The sequence below is a fragment of the Castanea sativa genome, chromosome 9 (genome assembly GCF_040712315.1).
Source record: "Castanea sativa cultivar Marrone di Chiusa Pesio chromosome 9, ASM4071231v1".
Taxonomy (NCBI): Eukaryota; Viridiplantae; Streptophyta; class Magnoliopsida; order Fagales; family Fagaceae; genus Castanea; species Castanea sativa.
The window spans coordinates 32,500,874-32,523,864 of record NC_134021.1 but is presented as its reverse complement, the minus strand read 5'-3'; the positions used below and the strand labels follow the sequence as shown (position 1 = coordinate 32,523,864).

At 36.5% G+C, this 22,991-nt stretch overlaps 1 protein-coding gene across 1 annotated transcript; it reads right to left on the bottom strand.

The window, feature by feature from the left end:
* Positions 1 to 745: 745 nt before the first annotated feature.
* Positions 746 to 22,290, bottom strand: LOC142610733 (uncharacterized). Its single transcript, XM_075782658.1, has 3 exons — positions 21,881 to 22,290; positions 2,451 to 2,969; positions 746 to 1,265 (listed from the first exon to the last, which is right to left on the bottom strand). Exons 1-3 carry the CDS (start codon positions 22,166 to 22,168, stop codon positions 1,041 to 1,043), a joined length of 1,032 nt encoding a protein of 343 aa, XP_075638773.1. The 5' UTR covers positions 22,169 to 22,290; the 3' UTR covers positions 746 to 1,040.
* Between the last annotated feature and the right edge of the window lie 701 nt (positions 22,291 to 22,991).

Here is a 22,991-nt window from a genome sequence, read left to right as displayed (position 1 = left end):
TCTTCTAACATCAGGAAACAAACTGTGACAGCCTGCTTGCATTTTATCTTGCATCCTCCACTCCAGCATGCGGCCACATAATAACGGGTTTGCTTCTGCCTTGTTGATAGCATCAATGACAGTGGATGAACCACCTTCAAACCCTTTGTTCTTCCACTTATTGATGAAGCAGATCTCCACCTCATGACGTCAAGCCACCCTTGCTTCTACCACCTCCCAACGTCGAGCTGCCATTGCTTCTACCACTACCACGGCAGCTGTTAGCACCCCCTGTATTCTTTTACTCAGACCCAAGTTCAATTTTCATTCTTCAAATTCAGAAAGTAGAAACCTTCATGTTTGAGATCTTTCAAATGAATCAATATGTTCTTCTATGTATTTTCTGTTAAATTTTTTCCCCGCCATCATTTTAGCATGCCACATCATCATTTCAGTTATTATTTGTAATAATATCTTTAACAGTCTGAATGGAAAATAAATTTAGTCCCTAGGAAATTTAGATCTCCTTAACAATATATGAATAGAAGAACAGAATTGATATCTTTTAAATTTAATCCATTAGGAGTTGAATTTTATGAGACACAAATCAAACTAAGATCAACTTTCAAGGCCAAAAGTATATTTTAACCCTACATATATTTCACGAACCAGCTTCAACTGATTCAATTGGATGAGGGACAAGGACAGACCCACTAGAATTAGTCACGCCACGACATACATTCGCACATACAAGAAACCGACACCCTTACAACAATGAAAAATACTAGAGAAACTATAAAGTTTATTACATAATGTTTACAAACTGACATGATAATAACTGTGATCAAAAAATTTCAATAACATAATAAATGAAATGAATGTCTATACTTCTTTAAAATTTGCTACTCTCCAAGCAACATCAATTTATCCATGACAGCAAACTCATAGTGATGTTCTATTCGACAATAATCATATCTCACTAAATTAGTCTTAAATATGAAAGATACCAATACAATAATCCCTGCTGTTACAAAATTGAATTTACTTGTGTATTTGTACTTTTAAGTAGAATCTGATTTGGCAGTGCCCTCCTCAGTTGTTTCACCTGTATCATGCCCCTCTGTCGACTCCATTTCTTCAGGCTTCGCAGGTCCTGGACCAGCAGATACCTTTACCATTGATGGACGCAAGAGTCTATCACCAAGTTTGAACCCTTTGCGAAATTCTTGAATAACTATACCTTCTTCATATTCATTGGAATCCTCGCGCATAATTGCTTCATGCAGCTTTACATAAAAACAAATCGATATATAAAACTTTATCAGAAAAAACTGTCCAAATGTTTATGTTCTAATAGAATGATGTGAATAATAACAAAGCTATTGTGTTTATTAGAATCAACATCTCTAAGTAATGTAAATGAAGCTTTTACAAGTCTCACCAACTTTATACCCACCAAAGTTAATATTCCATCAGGTATGTCATGCTACAGTAAAAACTGAATGCCTCACATGTGCACAAGCGCACACACCCAACACCTTGTGTGTGTTTTGTGTATACATGATATAAAACACTTAAACTCACCGAGTTGGCTCGAATCAATCAAGACCTGGTTTCGGTTAAAAGCGTATCCAGGTCTTCATCAAACCTGAAAAGACTTGACTAAGGGTTTGAAAAATCTCAGCAAGTACACGATTACATTTCAAGCCAACTCGGAACCTTACCTGCATCAAGCTAATGATCAGATAGGACAACCATTATGCCAATTGATAAGTAGGGCTATGATTTTCACATATGAGCTTTTTGATCATCAGGACATATCATGCTATCAGGAAGAATTTTACACTTCCTGGATATTATACCAGAAGAGTTGCTCCATTACTAGTATAATCTAATAAAAGGTATGATGCTTTGCCATTTGCTTTATGTAACCGTGTGATTCTGTAGCCTTCTCGTCAACACACACTCACGCCCCTATATCTTTTGTGTACATACAATACACATCACTTCACCAAGTTGAGTAGAGTCTATCAAGACCTGGTTTCAGTTAAAAGGTATCCAGGTCTTCACAAAACCTGAAACAGTCAAAAGACTTGACTAAGTATTTGCATTTCGAGCCAACTCGGTAGGCATACCAGCGTCAAGCTAATGATCAGATAGGACAACCATTATGCCAATTGACAAATATGGTTTTCAGGTATGAATTTGTTATCAGGACACATCATGCTCATGAGGAAGAATCTTACACTTTCTGAATATTGCAAGGGCAAAGTGGCTCTAATAATAAAACAATCTAATGAAAATTATGACTCTAGTTGGTTTCTTTATCTAACAGTGCCATTATGTTGTCCTCTTCAATACCTACTCTTATTGCTAAAAATTCTCTATATTAGCTAAAGAAATTTATGAGTTTCACAAGATATAATATAAAGGGGCATATACACTACAGGTGAAAAGAGCCATTAACTCACCAATGGATCAAATGGGTTTCCTACTGTCTCAACAGGAACAACACCAAGTGAGTTTAGTATCTCTATGAACTGCTTATATATGCTTTGATAACTATTGTTGATCTTCTCTTCCCCCTCGGTCTCTACTTTAATCTGGGATTTAGCTCTCTCAAAGTTATCCAATACGGGCAACAAACTTTCCACAACTTCCCCCTGAGCATTTGTTAACAGTGAAAGTCTGTCCCTCTCTGTCCTCTTACGGAAATTGTCAAAGTCTGCACTAATCCTAAGAATTCGCTCCTTCTCTGTCAACATTTCTTCAGACAGAGAAGCTACTTTCCTCTCAAGGCTTATTTTCTCCTCTTCAATGGATTTTAAGAAAGATTCTATTTCAGCAACCCCGGATTCATCATTGCTAGCTAAAGCTTCCTTGTACAATTGGAGAGAAGATACAATGGCTGAAGCAGGTACTTCCTTAGCACCATTAACATCATCATCACTTGAAATATCTTCAACGCCAGCAGCACCATCCACAATGCCCTGTTACATAAATCTATTAGCAAAGAAAATAAGGAAATTGGAATTAAACACTTGAAATTTTCACACTGTCAAACATACAGATGCATACTCATAAGTACATGGTCAAATCAAGTTAAAAAATAGAAAGTTACTAATAGATCCAAGTGTATGATTGAAAGTTCAATTAACCATAGGTTACCAAACAAACAATTTTAGATCGAAATATGACTTTGTTCCCTAACCTATGACTCAAATTCAATTTTCAATTTCGCCCATGAACTATTAATTGCTTCAAATTAGTCCCTGAAGTTTTGACATGTAATTGTTACCTTGCTTCGCCATTACTATGAGCAATTGCAAATATGAGACATTTATTGTACACAACTGCACATCCTTATAATGTTGGCATAGCATGTTATACCATAAGCTTTTCAAAATCAAAATGCATGAAGACACTTGAATTTAATATTTTAAAAGAATAAAATATTCTTTTTAAATAAATTAAAAATTAAAAAGGACCAGTACACAGGATGTATAGTATGGGTACCTCAACATCAATGACTATAAGTTCAATTATCAATCAAATCTAAAATGGACAAAATAGAAAGTAATCCTAATGATGACATCCACTCAAAAGGTCTGGAAAAAATAAAAATTTCAGGTCTAAAATAGTCACATCTCAAAACTTTTAATATTCCTTTCCCTCCGCAGGCATTACATTAAACAAATAGTAATTCCCTTCAAATTTCTATATTCCGATGTTGACCAAAACGACCTTGCCAACATGCTAATAATTCAATAACACTTTTAAGAATAATTGATAATTCACTTAGCGAGTGTTTGGGAAGCACGTTTTGCGCTTCCCACGTCTGCGTTTTCTGCGTTTTTTTTTTTTTTTTCTTCAGTTGAGCGCCTCTTGCACTGTTTATTGTCCATGAACAATGTATTTAGGCATATGAGGCATATGAACAGTAAAATTTTGTAAACAGTAACTTTTTTATTATTTTCAATTTTCAGCAAAATAAGCAGAATCCAAACGAACCCTCAATCCCAAAAAAACTAAGGATTATAGTCCACAACTCCCTAGCTATAAAGCAATGAATGAGTAAATAATCAACATTCTCCCAATCCCTTTTACACATACAACATCAATCTATCACAATAATACTTTCTTTTTTCTCAAATTGTTGACTATCAAGGTTTGCCTAATACCACAGTCCACACACACACACACACACACAAAAGGCAACTATAGTTGAGATTTTAGCCTTCTAGATACTCTTTTTTTTTTTTTTTTTATAGGTAATAACAGCTTTATTGATAAAAAAGCACAATAAATTTACGATAATAAACTCACTGCACTAAAAATAGTACAAACCAATCAAATAGAGAGACTAACAGAATTAAGAAAGTCAAGCAAAGAAAGACAATGCGTAAACCCCCAAATCCGGGACCACTCAAACAAAGTCCTAAGAAGCAAAAACTTCACAGAGTCTACAGGTCTCTCAGTTTCCTCAAAAGTACGATCATTGCGCTCCTTCCAAACTAACCACATAAGACACGCTGGAACCATATCCTACACTTTTGAAGTGTCTCCCCAACCCATTCCACCATGCAGTAAGAAGAGTAACAACATTGTTCAGCATCACCCACTAAACCCCAAACAAACGAAGGACTTCACTCCACAATATATAAGCATACTTACAATGAATCAATAAATGATCCACAGTTTCCTCTTCAAATCAACACAGGCAGCACCAATTCACAAGAGGTATCTTCTTCTTCACAAGGTTGTCTATAGTAAGAAGCCCAGCCCTAGCAGCTGTCCATAAGAAGAAAGCCACCATTTTAGGTACCTTAACACACCAAATGCTCTTCCAAGGAAAAAACACCGACGGGGCTGCTAGCAATGAAGTATAAAAAGAACGTACGTCAAAAACACCACTACGATTCAATTGCCATATCATGGTATCTTCACCCCCCCCCCCTCGGTAATTTGAAGGAGATATGCGCAAAAAAATTATAAAAAATCCCTGACTCCCAATCTTGAAATACACGACAAAAACGTAAGTTCCAGCTACTACCACCCCCGTTCGGAGCATAATCAACCATTTCAAAAATCAAAGCTTCCTTGTTCCTAGCAATAGCAAATAGTGCCGGATATAAATCTTTCAATGCAGTAGGGCTACTCCAAGGGTCAAGCCAGAATCTGATACGAAAACCTTCACCCGCTGCATACAACACATGACCAATAAAACTCTCAGCCCCCTTTCTAATGTTCTTCCACATACCACACCCATGAGTCTCTCTAACAACTCTAGTACACCATCCCCCACTGGCCTCCCATATTTGGAAGCTATAACCTGCCTCCATAAACGAGTGACCTCATTCCCAAAACGCCAAAGCTGCTTCCCAAGCAAAGCTTGGTTAAACAGCCCAAATTTCCAGATCCCCAAGCCACCAGACTCCACTGGCCACACAACTTTCTCCTAAGCAATAAGTGAGAATTTAAAGACATCATTAGATCTCCCCCAAAGGAAATTCCTTTGAATTTTCTCTAATCTGTACGCCACGTGTTGTGGAATAGTGAACAAAGATAAATAATAAGTAGGCAGACTTGATAAAGTACTCTTCAATAAAGTAAGTCTACCTCCTTTTGACAAATATAACTGCTTCCAACCTGCAAGCTTTTTTTCCATCCTTTCAATGATAGGGTTCCAAATTGAGGAATCCTTATAATGTGCCCCTAAGGGCATCCCCCAATAAGACATGGGTACACAACCTACCTTACAACATAAAAAACAAGCTAAGGCATCCAAGTTCCCAACCTCACCAACCGGCACGATCACACTGTTACCAACATTTACTTTCAGTCTTGTGATAGCTTCAAAGAAAATTAGAACCATACGAATATGTAATAATTGTTCCTTGGAAGCATCACAAAAGAGAATAGTATCATCAGCAAACAAAAGATGAGAGATATGCAAACCTCCACGTGTATTGGGATTTGCTTGGAATCCACTAAGAAATCCACCATCTTCTATCCTTTTCAACAACCTACTCAATACCTCCATTACCAATAAGAAAAGGAGTGGAGATAAAGGGTCCCCTTGACGAAGACCACGAGAGCTGCCAAAGAAACCAACTGGAGACCCATTGAGAAGCACTAAAAACCGAGCAGTAGAAATACACATCTTCATCCACCTCCCCCACTTCTCCCCAAAACCCATCCTCTCCATAAGATAAAATAAGGCACTTCAACTCACATGATCATAAGCCTTCTCCATATCCAATTTAATAATCACACCCGGCATACCACTCTTCAATCTACTATCCAAGCATTCATTTGCAATAAGAACAGAGTCAAGAATCTGTCTTCCTCCAACAAAAGAGTTTTGGGCCTTCTAGATACTCTTCCAAGGAAGAGTCACATCTTCAATGGAAACATTGTGGTGCCCCACACCATTTATGACCTTAATCCTAGGTAACCCTAATGTGAGACTAAGTTAATTTAAAATTAGGGTTTAATTTAGCATGAGTGATTATATATATATATATATATATATATATATATATATTGCCCCGTAATTAGTTATATGTGCAAGTGCAATTGTGAAAGTGTTGACCATCTCTTTCTTCACTGCCCGGTTGCCATGGAATTGTGGGACATGGTCTTCGGTTTATTTGGAGTTTACTGGGTTATGCCAAGGTCTGTTGTGGGGCTTTTGGCTTGCTGGCAAGGTCGTTTTGGTCGCCATCGTAATGGAGATATTTGGAAGGCCGTTCCTCATTGCTTGTTGTGGTGTATTTGGAAGGAGAGAAATAATAGATGTTTTGAAGACATCGAGAGTTCCATGCCTGTTCTTAAGTCTCTTTTTTTCCGAACCTTACTTGATTGGTTCTCCGTGTGGAGAAGCCTTCCTTTTCTTTCTATTTTGGATTTTCTTGATTTTTGTAATGTTCGTCTTTGATTTGTTCTCCCTTGTATACTTCCTGTGTACTTGGGTGACTCTTTTTTCAATAAATTTTTTTATTACTTATCAAAAAAAAAAAAAAAAAGCTAAGTTAATAAATGAAATGCTTGATAGGTTGATTCTATGGTATATAGTTACTAAATAACAAAGCACCATAGTAGCATTTGACCTCAAAACCCCCTTGTTTAGATGGCTTCAAATAAAGCTCATCCTCCTTGGTGCAATTCATTTTTAAAGCTAGTCGTTTACTAGTGCCTATGTTGTATGATAAGTAGATCCTTTCACTTGTAATAGAAAGTTAGTTAGTTGATAGATTGTTAGTGATAAGTGCAATAGCCTATTAGTTAGTTAGAGATGTTTGTTAGGCTTTGGCCAATCACATGGCAGCCACATAGTAGGTTCTTGTAACTAACTTTCTAGCCAATCAGCAGCTTGCCTATGTATCTATAAATAAGCAAGGCTGCCCTCATTGTAACTAGTTGAATTTGAATCCAAGAAATTTACCTATGAGGTATTATTCCAAGAGTGTCTCTTGGAGCTAGTTCATTCTTTCTTTTCTCTAAGCAACTTAGCTTTCTAAAACATCTTTCATTAAGCAACTTAGCTCTCTTAAACATTTTTCCATTTCACCATTTTTTCCTCCATCATAAATTGGTATCAAAGTTGAGATCCTTAGGATTCAAGTTCGTTTGCAATTTGTTTCTTCATTTTTTGTCCTCAAGATCCTATCTTGATTTCATTTTCTTATCCTCTACTAGTGAGCCTAAGAATTTGTGAAGATGGCACCAATAGTTTACAATAGGGAACAAGAAAGCTTCTATAGCACATGAACCTGAGGTGCAGGTTCATCCCTGGCAGCAGCCGCAACCACACTAAGAAGGAGAACCCCAAGGACATTGGAGCAGACTGTGGAGCTACTAAGGGGGCAACTTGCTACCTTGACTGAGGAAGTGAGAAAAAACCAGTGTTATCATCCTAGAAATGATGATGAACCTGCTGAAGATACCGAAACTAACAGTCACAGCAACTTTAGTAACCCAATTGGTGAACCTAAAGGGGGTGTTCCAAGGCAAGTGCTTGGTCCTCCAAAGGGAGAACCAAAATGCGAATCAAATGTTAAGATTGATTTACCTAAGTTCTATGGTAGCTTGAATCATGAAGAATTCATAGACTGGCTTAACCAAGTGGAAAGAATCTTTGATTTCCATGAGGTACCAGATTCCAAGAAGGTGAAATTGATCTTTATCAAGCTAAGAAGGAGAGCTTCAGCCTGGTGGGAACAGCTCCAAGTTCGAAGAGTTAGGAGGGGTAAAAGAAAAATCCAAGATTGGTGCAAGATGAAGTAGAAAATGAGAAACCGATTTCTGCCTTTCAACAACTGCATAATTTGAAGCAACATGGCAGTGTGGAAGAGTATACAAAGGCATTTTATCGAATGGTAGCTTGAAAAGAACTGAATGAGAGTGAAGAGCAAATGGTTACAAGGTTCTTGAGTGGTCTTAAACCACCAATTCAAGATGTCTATCTTTGCACCAACTGTGGTCTATTTTTGAAGCTTACAATAGAGCCTTGATGTTTGAGAAGCAACTTGCAAAAAAAAGCTTTTGTGCAGTTCCAAGCTTATGGTGGTAGCGAAAGTACCCAAGTCAGCACGCAAGGAAAGCCAACTACTAACGGTGCACAGCCTTTCAAGATTGACAGTGCAAGCTTGCCTTCAACTTTTGGTACAGTCAAACTAGTCCCTAAAGCAACATAAGGCTTTACATTTAAGTGCTACAAATGTGGAGAAGCTAGGCAAAAGGCCACAAATTTCAAGAAAGGGGGAGTTTAATGCTCAAGGCAAGGGTAAAGCTTTGATGATTGCAAGTTGTGAAGAGCAGGAAGATGAAGAATTTCCAATATATGAAGAAGAAGATATGTGTGATAGTGTATTGATAATTGAAGACAACAGAGGAGGGGAATGCATTCAAGAACCCGTATATGATCAATACGTGGAAGAAGAAGTAGATGCTCATATAGAGGAAGAAGAGGATTTATCATTAGTAACAAACGTCTTGCAAGTTCCAAAATAAGAAATGGAGAACAACGAGTGGCTTAGAAGAAGTAGTTACGAGAATATGGTGTCACAAGAAGTTTTTAACAATCTTGAATCAAAGAATCAAGACCAGCCCCAACCACAAAAGCTATCTTGCTTCAATAAAGGAGGTGAAGTTAGAGATTCTAAAAAGTGCTTAGTGTTCTTAATTAATAACTTTCAAGATTATGTTCATTGTGATGTGACAACCATGGATGTTTGCCATCTCTTACTTGGATGTGAAAGATTATGTCCATATCAAACCATTTCGGGTGGAAGGAGCAACACATCCAACCTATACAAGAATGGAGATTATTACACATTGCAGCCAAAGAAGGGGAAAGCTAATCCCAAACCAATGGTCAAAATGAAGAAGGTTGGATGCAAGAGCATCTACTTGGTTGCTTACACTTGCAGCCTTGACACAAAGCAGCAATAGACCTTAATCTCTAGCATGATGCAGTAGCTTAATACAGCAACTAATGAGAATGCAGATCAATGGAACTACCAGATCATATGCACATCTCCAACAGTTTCAATGTGCATCATTTGCTGCCCTGTCATGCACCAGATCATCTTACAACTAGCCACACTTGAGGACAAGTGTGTTCCAAAGAGGAACAGTCCTAATGCAGTTCATTTTTAAAGCTAGTCATTTACTAGTTCTTATGTTGTATGACAAGTAAATCCTTTCACTTGTAACAAAATGTTAGTTAGTTGATATATTGTTAGTGATAAGTGCAATAGCTTATTAGTTAGTTAGCGATGTTTGTTAGGCTTTGGCCAATCACATGGCAGCCACATAGTAGGTTCTTGTAACTAACTTTCTAGCCAATCAGCAACTTGCCTATGTATCTATAAATAAGCAAGGCTGTCCTCATTGTAACTAGCTGAATTTGAATCCAAGAAATCTACCTATGAGGTATTATTCCAAGAGTGTGTCTCTTGAAGAGCTACTTCATTCTTTCTTTTCTCCAAGCAACTTAGCTTTCTAAAACATCTTTCGTTTTCTCCATTTTTTCCTCCATCACTCCCCACATCCCCTCATTGGAGTAGAGTAATTAAATCCAACAAGGATGATAAAGGCTCTAACTTCCAATCATGCATGATTCTGATAAAGGCTCTAACTCCCAATCATTTCTACAATATTGCATAAGATCTACTATTGAGGCTTCCTTGGCACATGTAAGACAAAACCAGTCCACAAAGGCCTACTTCAATGGAAGATCATCACACCATAAACCATACCAAAATTTAACATTTGTTCCATCTCCCACCTTAAACTAAAACGTGAAAAATTTTTCACATCCCGTCTTATATATTTCCAAAGTCTAATGCCATAAGGGCCATTAAAAGAAGTAACTAGAAACAAAGTCACAAAAGTGTGTCATGTGTATATACTCTAATTTCTAGAAATCAGTATGCACCTAACATGTCTTGTTGACATTATAAGGACATCCCAAGTCACACCCAGTGTATAAAACTCTTACTTTTGCAAAGCCTAAGAGAGGTGACTAGTAGACAACCTTACCCCCAATTTTTTTAGAGAGGTTGATTCCAGAAGTTAACACGCAACCTACCACTTTTGGTAGAAGAAACTTGTCATCGCACCAAAGCCCAACCTCTATTATAAGAAGATTCATATTGAAAAAAAAATTACAAAAAAAAATGTCACATCAGCAATTGTTATTCACATAATGATGATAAGCCAAGGTAAGAGTAACATTAAGGAACTTTTATAACCTCAAAGGACTAATTTGAAACAATCAATAGCTCAAAGATAAATTTGACCCAATCTATAACAAATAATTAGGGTCCAAAATCAAATTTTGACCATCATTTTATATTTACCAATTTACCTAACACTTACAATAGTAATGGTTGGGGGCATGCAAATCACTTGGCTGACTTTACCTTCAAGTAACAATGTTAAATACTTAAACTTTGTGAGAAAATAGTTGATAGATTAAAGCAGTAGAACATACCAACATGTTGATTAGGCATTGGAAAAATGTAGCAAAGCTATTGGGGAAATGTATTGTACTGCAATAGTCTAAATAAGTAACAAAAATGAATAGTGTCTCATGGCCAAAAAGTACCCAGGAAAGTAGAATATTTGATGGTACAACCATTGTGTGCTTGAAGAAATGTATCCTCATTGGAAGCCTAAGATTAAAGCAAAGCCCATGAATAAGTTTCCATGATAAATAATTAAGTTATTAGTACTTTATTTTATGTTTTATTTGGTTCTTTCTAGAGTCAATGATATTTTCATAATTCTGAAATTATTGGTTTTGGGTCATAGCTATGGCCCTTGGGTTTCATTTTATTAATACATGTCTTATTTAGTTATGGACTTTTCTGTGTGTGTGTGTGTATTTTTTTTTTTTTTAATAAGTAATAAGATTTATTGATATCAAAAAATGGACACCCTCATACACACAGGAAGTGTATAGGGGGTCAATGACAACAAATCAATTTAAAAAATTACATAAATCAAGAAAAAAAGAGAATGATTGGTTTTGAAAGCAGACAGTCAATCCACTAAGTTTCTAAAGAAAAATAACTTGAGGTCTAATATGGATCTCTCATTATCTTTAAAACGCCTACTATTTCTTTCCCTCCAAAGACACCACATTAAACAATGGGGAACAATTGTCAATATATGACCATTTCAATGACCACCAAACCGACCTTGCTAGCAAGCTAGAAGCCCCACAACTGACTTTAGCATAACCCAACTTACTCCAAATAAACCCAAAAACATAGACCACAAATCCATAGCAACCGGACAATGAAAGAAAAGATGGTCAACTAATTCACCATTACACTTGCACATATAACACCAAAGCAATAGTCCAGACAAAGAAAGCCACTCAAAAAGGTATCTTCTGCTACCAAATGCTTTTCCAAAGGGAAATATAAATCATTAGAGCCCACTAGGAGACAATATTAAGCACTAATCTATCTGGATTCCAGCTCATTTTATCCTCCCAAATCGCCCTTACAGAAGAGCCATAAATGGTATTCATGAAGCTCAAAAGAGCCCCCAATTCCCAATCATGGACAATTCTAAAGAAACTTACATCCCAATGAAGAACTCCATTATTGAACTTCATAAGCTCAGCCACACTTGCCTCCTTATCTTGAAAAATTCTAAATAATTCAAGGTAGCTTATAGCAAGAGGTGTCTCGCTACACCATCGGTGATCAGTCTCACTAAAACTTCAACCTCAACCCATCACCAATTTCATACAAAATATAATGAGACAAGGAAGGTCATCCCTGGCTAATATTGTTCCATCAACACCATAGGGACCAAAAATTGAACCGGTACACCAGCCACCCCATACACATTCATATTTCACCTTTATCACTTGCTGCCAAAGAGCATCCTTTTCAAGCCCAAATCTTCACAACCACTTTCTCAGCAAAGCTTCATTAAAAAGTCTCAAATTCCTTATCCCTAAACCACCTAAAGAAAGAGGAGTACAAACAGTGGCCTATTTTAAATAGGTGAAATTTGGGTTCATCCCTTAAACCACCCCATAAGAAATTCCATTACATTTTTGCAATAAAATTAGCCACAAAAGCGGGGATAGGAAATAAAAAGAGAAAATAAGCAGGTAAATTTGAGAGAGTACGTTTAATTAAAGTGACTCCACCTCCCTTAGATAAGTACAAACATTTCCATCTTGCTAATCTGCTTTCCACCTTCTCTAGAATCGGGTTCCATATTGTCTTATCCTTGAATTTTGCACCCAAAGAAAGACACAAATACTTCATTGGAAGAGTACCTTGCTTACAATCGAGGACATTCGACAAAAACTCAATATTATGAACCACTCCTACAGGTACCAACTCTAACTTACCCAGATTTATTTTTAGACCAGAAACAGCCTCAAACCAAATAAGCACCATAAGGAAAATTAAATTCTGATCAAGGTTGGCATTACAAAAAATTAGTGTCATTAGGAAAGAGGAGATTAGACACCACCAAAGATCTTCCCTCTAAATCACCCACATGAAAACTTGACATGCAACCCTCATGGAGGGTTTTATCCAACATTCTTCCAAGAGCTTCCCTGACTAAGACAATTAACAAAGGAGACAAAGGATTGCCTTGTCTCAAACCTCAGGAGCTCTCAAAAAAACTACAAGGAGAACCATTAATAAGAATAGAAAAACGTACAGTAAATAGACAAAACAAAATCCACCTCCTCCACTTATCAAATAAACCACTACGCTCTAGCAAATTCATAAGAAAGCCCCAATTCACATGATCAAAAAGCCTTCCAAACATCTAGTTTACAAAGTAATCCTAGCACACTAGTCTTCAATCTAATGTCAAGGCATTCATTAGCAATAAGGACTGGATCAAGAATCTGCCTGTTTAGAACAAAAGCATTCTATGGCGCTGAATTATATCTCCCATGACCGTGCGTAGATGAGTAGCTAAAGCTTTAGCAATAATTTTATAACCCCCCCCCCCCCAACAAAACAAGACTAATAGGGTGAAAGTGCCTAACTCCTACTGCTACAATAAAGCTTTAGCAATAATTTTATAACCCCCCCCCCCCCCCCCCCCCCCCCACAAAACAAGACTAATAGGGCGAAAGTCCCTAACGCCTACTGCTGCAATTTTTTTTGGGATGAGAGTAATAAAGGTTGCATTCAAGCTTTTCTCAAACTGACCTTTAGCAATAAAATGATGAAACACAGCCATAAGATCTGGTTTGAGAATCTCCCAGCAAGATTGGAAAAATGCCATGAAGAAATCATCTGGCCCAGGCAATTTATCACCATTGAAATCCTTAATGACTTCAAATATCTCTGTCTCCTCAGAAGTTCTCCAACCAGTCCACTTTATCTTTGAATATCGTTGTAAATTCCAACACATCTGGAAATGGTCTATCAAGTTGCTGCTCAAAATATAAATTCGTGAAAATTTGAGTAATACAATCTGCAATCATATCTTGATTGGAAGACAAACTCCTATTAACCATAAGATTCTCGATACCATTATTTCTTCTATTAGAATTGCTCATCCTGTGAAAAACTCTTGTATTGGAATCCCCTCCCTCAAGTGCAACATCCTAGACTTTTGTTTCTAACTAATCTCAACTAATAAAGTGAACTTCCCAATTTTTGTACGGAGATATACCTATTCTAATTTTTCCTCAGCTATTAGAGGGTGAGACTCTCTCTAACATCTAAAGCATTCAAATGACTCCATAATTACTGCTTCTTAATAGTGACATTGTCAAACTCCATTTCATTCCACTTTTTTAAATCCAATTTCAAAACTGCCCACTAGACCTTCACTTTGTCTACAAACCTCTCCGCCCTCAATCACATATTTTCAAAACGAAAAGGAATTGGCCCTCTCCGTTGGCTCCCACCCTCCAACAAAATTGGAAAGTGATTTGATAGAACTTCAGACAACCTTTTTTTGGGAGAAATGGGTGAAATGATTAGCTAAAAGTGGAGAAAAAAGAAGCCAACCTATTCTAAATGCAAAGGAGGAATTAGATCATGTATAAAGGCCCCCTACTGTATCCATCACCCCGTGAAGAGAGATGAAATCAGAAAAGCCATGCATAGCTTGAGTATAACTTACAACCCCTAATCTCTATGATGGAATACGGATTACACTAAAGTCGCATCCTAGACATCATGGCACATCCAACCAATTGTTAAGTCCTACTAGTTCCTCCCACATTTTACAATGCTTTCTGTTCAAATTTGGACCAAAGACACATGTGAAAGCCCACCCAAATTGATCACCAACATTTTTAAACCTTTTTGATAAGTAATAAGTTTTATTAATATCAAAAAAAAATCACCCTAGTACACAGGGAGTGTACAAAAGGTCAACAACTCAAAGACAAAAATTACAAGAATCAAGGAAATCAAAATAAGAAGGGAATGATTGGTTTTGCATAGTAACCAACCAATCCAATAAAGTGTTAAAAGAAAAATGACTTGAGGTCTAGTATGGATCTCTCAATATCCTCAAAACACCTACTATTTCTCTCTCTCCAAAGACACCACATTAAGCAATGGGGTACAATTAACCAAATAAAACCATTTCGATGACGACCAAACCTGCCTTGCCAACACTCTAAGAGCCCCAAAACGGATTGTGGCATAACCCAGCTTACTCCAAATAAACCCAAAACCATAGCCCACAAATCCATAGCAACCAGACAATGAAGGAAGAGATGGTCAACTAATTCATCATTACACTTGCACAGGTAACACCAATTCAATATTCAAACCTTCCTTTTTCGTAAATTGTCAATTGTCAAACATTTCCCTAAAGCAGTAGTCCAAACAAAGAAAGCTACTCGAGAAGGAATCTTCTGTTTCCAAATGCTTTTCCAAGGCAAATAGAAGTCAGTAGAGCCCACTAAAATTCTATAATAATCATTAACCTTAAACCCCTTATCTCTACTAGGCTTCCAACACATCTTATCCTCACCAAACCGCTTTATTGAAGAACCATGTATGGTATCCAAGAATCCTGACATAGCCTCTAATTCTGAAGCATGCACACCCCTAAAGAAACTAATATCCTAAATAAAGACGCCATTGATGTACTTCATAAGTGCAACCACACTAGCCTCCTTGTCCCTGCAAAATCTAAATAACTCAGGATAACTAATTGCAAGGGATGTCTCACCACACCAACAGTCTTGCCAAAACTTCACCCTAGACCCTTCACCAATATCATACAGAATATGGCGTGAAAAAGAAGGTCATCCCCGACTGATATTTTTCCATAAACCAACACCATATGGACCATTAACAGGTCTGGTACACCAGCCCCCCCATACACATCCATATTTCACCTCTATCACTTGCCTCCAAAGGGCATCCTGCTCAATCCCAAATCTCCATAGCCACTTCCCAAGCAAAGCTTCATTGAAAAGTCTTATATTCCTTATCCCTAAGCCACCCGAAGAAATGGGGGAACAAACAGTAGCCTATTTAACCAGATGAAATTTAGGTTCATCACCAATGCCACCCCATAAAAAATTCCGCTGAAGTTTCTCAATCCGGTTAGCCACAGCATCAGGCATAGCTACAAGAGACCGAATAATATCCCACCACTTCCTCCACCTTTTCCACAACTCTTCAATCCCACATTAGCAAAATACCGCCAAAAGCACCTTTAGAACCCAGATACAACCAATCTATATAAGGACAACTCTAGATACTTCAAAAAATTCCTCTGGTAATCCAATCCAGCTTAGTCTCCTGCAAACAAACAATGTCAACCCTCCAAGTACGCAACAAATTACGTATTTGAATCCGCTTATCCAACTCGTTCAACCCTCTGACATTCCAGGATAACAAGTTCAAATTCATTGAGAAACAAGCAAAACCTGATCCCTACTATTTCCATTATGCCTTGTTGAGGTAAAGCCATAATTAATAGAGCTGAACAGACCCCAACACTCTCTTGTACCTTTCAGTCCTTAACTCTTTAAATTTCTAGCGCTCTTTTCCTTAGCAGCCCTCTGGTGCAACTCAGCTTCAATAGCCAACAGAAAATCGGTTGCTTGCTCTTCCAAACCCTTTAGAGATGTCCACAAAAAATTATCTAACTTATTGAATCTATTACGGAACCACTCGAAGTAAACTTCTTGCCTTGTTGATCTCTCCACACTCACTTCTTCCTATCTTTCCATGGCACCCAAGGGCATAGAGAAAGCCAGTGGTTCAACAAATAGAGGCAACAAACACCTCTCATTTGATTGATCAGCATCCTCTGAATAAGTATCTAAAACCCGATCCTCCATCTACTTTAAAAGTCTAGTTCTGACAAAAATGGGTTAGCATTCGATAAAAGTGATGATTCTTTTCAAGATAATTCTGCATATTCCTCGACTACTAGACCTCGTTTTTACAACAACCTAAGAAAGTTTCTAATTCAAAAGTAAAAGATTCAAAGGTTGAAAAACATGTCAAGATGATTTCTAGATCTAAATCTGTCGTTTCATCAAATCCTAAGAAGAAAGAAAAATCTAAGTGTCCTCATTTTTGTCACCACTGCGGTGCTTCTAGATATACTCGTCCAAACCATTTCAAGTTTCATGTTGAAACCCGAGGAGCTATGAAAGAAAAAGTCACCACTGTGAAATCTCAACATCCCATGCCTCTTCTTGGTGAACTTGTTAAAGGCATTGAACCTAATTGTAAAAAATCAAGGGTTTGAAACTGCCTATAGGTCTATACTGAAATTTAGGAAAACTAGACCTATTTCTACTCCATCCAAAATTTGGGTGGAGAAAACTTATGCTGTTTGAGGTTTCTTCCCTTTGGTCTATGTGCTTTAATTCTTTATATTTGATCAGACCATCTTCTTTGTAGTTTTCTAGCTTTTAGGTTGCATTTTACGATCTTTTTTTCTTTTTCTTTTTCTTTTTTTTGCTTTGCTTGTCGCTTATTTTCTTAAAAAGAAAAATAACAAAATATTTATGAGTATGTACTAGGAATATGAAGTATATGTACTCATGGGTTAGTTAAGAAATTGATATTTTTTACTTGTGTACCCATTATAGCTTGGTTGAGCACCTTATAAGCACTCGCTAAGTCAACTAACCTAGTGTTAAATTTTGTGTGATTCATGACTAAAAATTTATGATTAAATTATGTGAGTCAATTATCACTCTTTTTGATGGAAAGGACTAAAAAAACTTGAGAAAAATACATAAATGTATCTCACCACTTGTGTCGTCCAATAACATTACCCTAGTGAGATGGCTTTTCGGTTATGGAGCTTTGTCTTTATAACTTTTGGTTTGTCTTGGGTTATACCTAGATCAATACCAGACTTGTTTTTTGGTTGGTGGAATTGGTTGGGGAAGCATTTGTCTCAGATTTGGAACTTAGTTCCGTTGTGCATCCTATGGTGTATTTGGAAGGAACAGAATCGGAGGACTTGGATAGCTTCGGTGATCAGATGCTTGCTTCTTTTAGTGGAACTCTTTTTTATTGGTCTTGGGCTTGGGAACTCACGTCTAGTGATTCTCTCCCTTCTTTTCTTTGCTCCCTTTCTCTGTTGTAATTATTCTGTTGTTTGGTTTTCTTTTATGTTGTTTCTCTATTTTCTTCTTCTTGTTTTTTCTAGGTTTGCTCTATGTTCTTCATGCATAGAGTAGACTTTCGTATATATACCATTCCTACTTATCAAAAAATAAAAAATAAAAAAATTGTATGGGCTTGAATAAAACTTTTCTTACATATATGTATGCCCTTGACTGTGCTTGTAGCAAAAAGCTCAAGTTTTTATGCACGTCTTTGATTGCAAGCGGTCATTAAGGAGATATGGGAGTCATAGGATGTCACTTGAAAGTGATGATTCCCATCAAACCGTTATGATATATTCATTTGATTATATTGTAGTTTTGCAATCATTTATCTCACAATTGTTAACACTAGTACATGGAATAGTTTCACACATAACATGCATATACTTTTCTAAACTGGCTAAATTGGGTACTCAACTTTATCAAACTTTTAATTAATTAATCATTGAGTTCTATACTTCTTAGGATATGCTAGTTGTCTTCTTTTGTGCGAGTGAGTTTTAAATTGACTTTAAGAATGCTTTTGTGCATGGTGTAGCATAACATGTTCATTTTCTGTAGTTTGTCTGCAATTTTTCATGTTTTTCCTATGCATTTCTACTCATTTTTCATGAAAACCATCTTCAAAATTCATTTTCTGGACTCTGTCTTCGACACTTGCTTTGATAGATCGAAATTTTTTGATTGCAAGCTCGACAACTTTGATTGATTGAAAATTTCCCAAAACCCCCATCCTGAGGTTCTACCTTTTCAACACCTGGCTCAACACCAAGCTCAACTGATCGAGACTCAAGATATAAACATCCCAAGTCAAACAGTGGGTCATTTTTCACACTCTCTTCTCACTTCACTTTGATTCCTCTCTCATTTTTCTTCAAGGTTTTGTCGTTTAGTGCATGGGAAGTCATTCTAAACACTCTTTTTCCATTTCTTTCATGCATTTCATGTAAAAACTAGAAATTTGAGGTTTGAATGTTCTTGAGAAAAATTTGGGGATTTTGTTTGGATATTGTGAATTGATGAAATTAAATGTATACACATACTTGTTTAAGTGTTTTTTATGCTTTTAAGTATACTTGTTTAATTGTTGTTTTATGCTTTTAAGTAAGAATATATGGTGTTCTTTGATAGTCATTCATATTCTAGGGTTTCAAATTGGGGATTTTTCAAAATTGCCTATATGAACACTTAAACTTTATGACTTTTACTATATATAACATATAACTGTTCTTAAAATGGTTCATGCATCATCTACACTTCATGAGTAAAAGCATGCATGCATACATGCATTTTTCCATTTTGAACCTTATGACTCATTGTGTTTATTTGTCTTTTTTCTTGTGACATGTTGTTCATTCTAGTCTTATGGCTCCTAGAAGAAAAACCACTTGCGGTCACACTGGTGATTCAGCTAAACCTGGAAACACATATGACTCCATTAGGGCATAGATCATGAGAAAAACTATGTGAACATTCAACCTCAAAGAAAAATCTTTTGTGAAAGACCTATCATGCTTGATGAGTTGAGATACCTTATCATTTCACATATTTTTGAACAACAACAATGGTTGAATTTGTATTCTATTTTGCCTCCTGTTCCTGCTATTCTTATTCCTGAATTCTATGCAAATATGTTTGATTGCAACTTTTTAGAGAAACATTTCCGTGTTTCCATACTTGGAAATACTTTCTATAATGATGCTGACATAATTGTTGATGCTTTAGAGATTCCTCATGTTACTAAACCGGATTATACTTTTGAGACTGATCCTAACAAGGATGTAAGTCTCAGTCGATTTTGTGGCCATAACTGCCTTTGGGGTATCATGCCAATGCCAAAACCGTGGGCTTTACTGATGAAGTATGTCTCCTCAACAAAATCATGGGTGCAAATCTTTATCCTCTTTCACACGGTAACACAATTACCTTAAAGGAAAGCTTTCTTTCTTTATGCCCATCTTACTAATGTGCCTATTGATCTTCCTTCTGTGTCATTATTCTCATAACTACTGTCATGATTTATACTTTCTTGTCACAATTACCTTAGAGCGGGCTTTCTTTTGAAGCTATGTGTGGTCATGACCTGTAAGTACTACATGAGGTAATAGTAGATTTAGGGTTAAATCTATTGTACAAACTTCGATTCTATTAGTGAAATGTTGTCTTGAGAATTGTTTAGGTTAAATCCCCCCAGATTTTTCACTATGAAACTATAGTTTCATAAGTTTTCTTGGGTCATCAACCTTGGTGTTCATGTGATTGCCTATATAAAGGCTTTCTTATTTTAAGCTTTGAGATTGTGATTGCCTTCTAACTAACTAAGTTTGATTACCTAGGAAAACCTAGGTGTGATTGCCTAATATTTTATCTATCTTATATCATGTTCTATTCCTTGTTTTATCGCCAATGACCAAGAAACCATCAACATATTCAAGAATCAATCTTTTCTTTACCTAAACCCTTAAATATTAATCCTTATTCAAGAACCCTTCAAGATCTCACCAAGAAATCTAATTTAGTTCTAAATTCTTAAAGATCAGACATCAGGATTGCTATCAAAGCCCATTGTCACCCAAAACACCATGTCCTTTCTCTACTAAATAGGCATCAAATAACTCATCAAACCACCTTTTAATTCCTAAACACAACCACTATCCATAATTTTCTTGCAAAATTTTTGCTTCAAAAATCATTATTGTTGCCTTGTTTATCCCCATCTTATCAAACAGTAGTCAATTTTGAGCCCTACCCTTTCTTCCAAAGAGAATAAAAAAACTATGAGAAGAATTTAACATCAAGCATGCCATACCCCCCCCCCCCCACCTCTAATATTTCAATACTCCAAGATATTACAAGTGGGAGGAATGACTGAACCCACTAACCAATGAAACTGCGACCGCCAATGGAGATGAGGTTCATTTATGGCTAAACCCACATAAGGTAGTGCCTGCAATTCCCTATCCCCCATCTAGGTCCCCCAAACATCTCAGTGGATAAGTGCTGCCATGGTTATGCCCAAGCAGGTTCTTCCACAAACTGGTCAACCCCTTCCCCTTTTTCCAAGTATGGAAAAGGAAAAGGAAAAATAAATATAAAAATAGAAGGCTCTCCAGCATTTGACAGCAGACTTTGTTTGAAGTTCCTTGAGTGATATATCCAATTTTCAACTGACAAAATACACACGCAAAAAAAAAAAAAAAAAAAATACACAGAGAGAGAGAGAGAGAGAGCTTTATTTGTGTCCCTTTCAATCAGATGAAATGGGAATATGAAGATTTTTAGAGTTAAAAACTCCATGCTGGTAACACCCCATATGGTTTTGCAAAATTTAGGACAAGTCCATTGTAACCAGCATTACCACATTCCAAACTGCGCTTTGCAAGAACCTAGTAGATAGTTGAGTCACACCCAACTTATGTCTAAAGCCTCTGTATTCAAATCTACACTATTGATTTCCATTCTCGAGAGACATAATCAATAGAAAATTCTATTAGCCTCTTCTTCACATTCAACGGCAACAGCCTAATCTAATAATTCAAACGATAGATGATACCATACAATTTCTGGCCGCCAAATACAAACAATGCAATCAAGTTAACACACACCTAACCCAAGCTCTACTAATACAAAAATTTTATTTTCTTTTAAATCTTCTAACACTTACTCAGCAAACCACAATGAATGAATGAATTAACAACAGTACAAAAATTTTACTTTCTTCTCAATCTTCTAATCCTTACTCAGCAAACCACGATGAATGAATTAACAACAGTGGAAATGGAATACCTGGACTTGTTGCTGTTGCTGTTGCTGTTGCTGCTGAGGTTCTTCAACCTCTTCCTGGGTCTGGGTCTCAGTGGTGTCAGTTTCACCGGAGGAAGAAAAAGGAACGAACTTGACGAAGCGTAGGGAGGAGGGTAGGTGGGAGAACCGGAGAGAAGTTAAAGGAGAAGGTCTAGGGGTACTGTGTCTGAAAGACACGCAGAAGGGTTTTTGGGATTTTGAGGATATGGAACAAGTGCGTGGCGTGAAGGGTGCTTGGATTATGGTTGGAGTTTTGAGCGCAGTAGCCATTGCTGAATAGCTCAGAGAGCGAGAGAGAGAGAGAGATAAGGGAAATACAAAACTAAGAGACAGACAGACAGACAGCGCCTTGCTTTTGAAATGAGTGGAGGAAGGAAACCTCAGAAACTTCAAGAGTTCAGTAGTTGATTACAAGTGGGTCGGACTTAGGTTGGGCTCTCAGGTTGGGCTCTTGACAAACAAGCATCCCTTTGCTACGTGTTTGAACCCATGATTTCAATTTTTAAACATTATACATGTTTTTACATTTTTTTTTTTAAATATAAACAATATTATTAAAATAATATTTTTAAAAAAATATAAACAACGTTACTAAAATAACATTACCAAACGACAAACAGTCCCAAATTCATCTGTTTTCTGTTTCTTTTCTTTTTTTTCTTTTTCTTTTCTTTCCTTTTCTTTGATATTCAAAAAGTCTAGTTTTCTTTCCTTTTCTTTTTATATGAAAACAATTTTAGTGTTGAGAATGAAAGTTGTGTTTATTTTTATTCTTTTAAACATATTAGAATTATAAAACTAATAATTTTTTTAGAAACAAACTTGTAATTATGAAATTGCGTTGACTTCAAGAAATTAACAAGCTATTATATGCCTTCTCTTCTTTTTCTTTTTCAAGAAAATCTTTACAATATCAACCTCTTCTATTTTTTTTAATTTTTTTAAAGTCAATAATTTTCATTCTTCATAATTTGGGGTTGGTGTATTTTTCAACACAAAAATACCTAAAAGTGTGATGAGATTTCGATAGTTAAAAATTATTTCACCCACAATAAATTTCATAAGTATTTTTGTAATTGAAATATGCATCAAC

Coding starts and splice junctions, on each gene's coding strand:
- LOC142610733 (XM_075782658.1), bottom strand. CDS start 22,168: ATGGCTACTGCGCTCAAAACTCCAACCATAATCCAAGCACCCTTCACG. Junction 2,970..21,880: donor AGCAACAGCAACAAGTCCAG/GTATTCCATTTC, acceptor TTTATGTAACAG/GGCATTGTGGATGGTGCTGC. Junction 1,266..2,450: donor GAAACCCATTTGATCCATTG/GTGAGTTAATGG, acceptor TTTTATGTAAAG/CTGCATGAAGCAATTATGCG.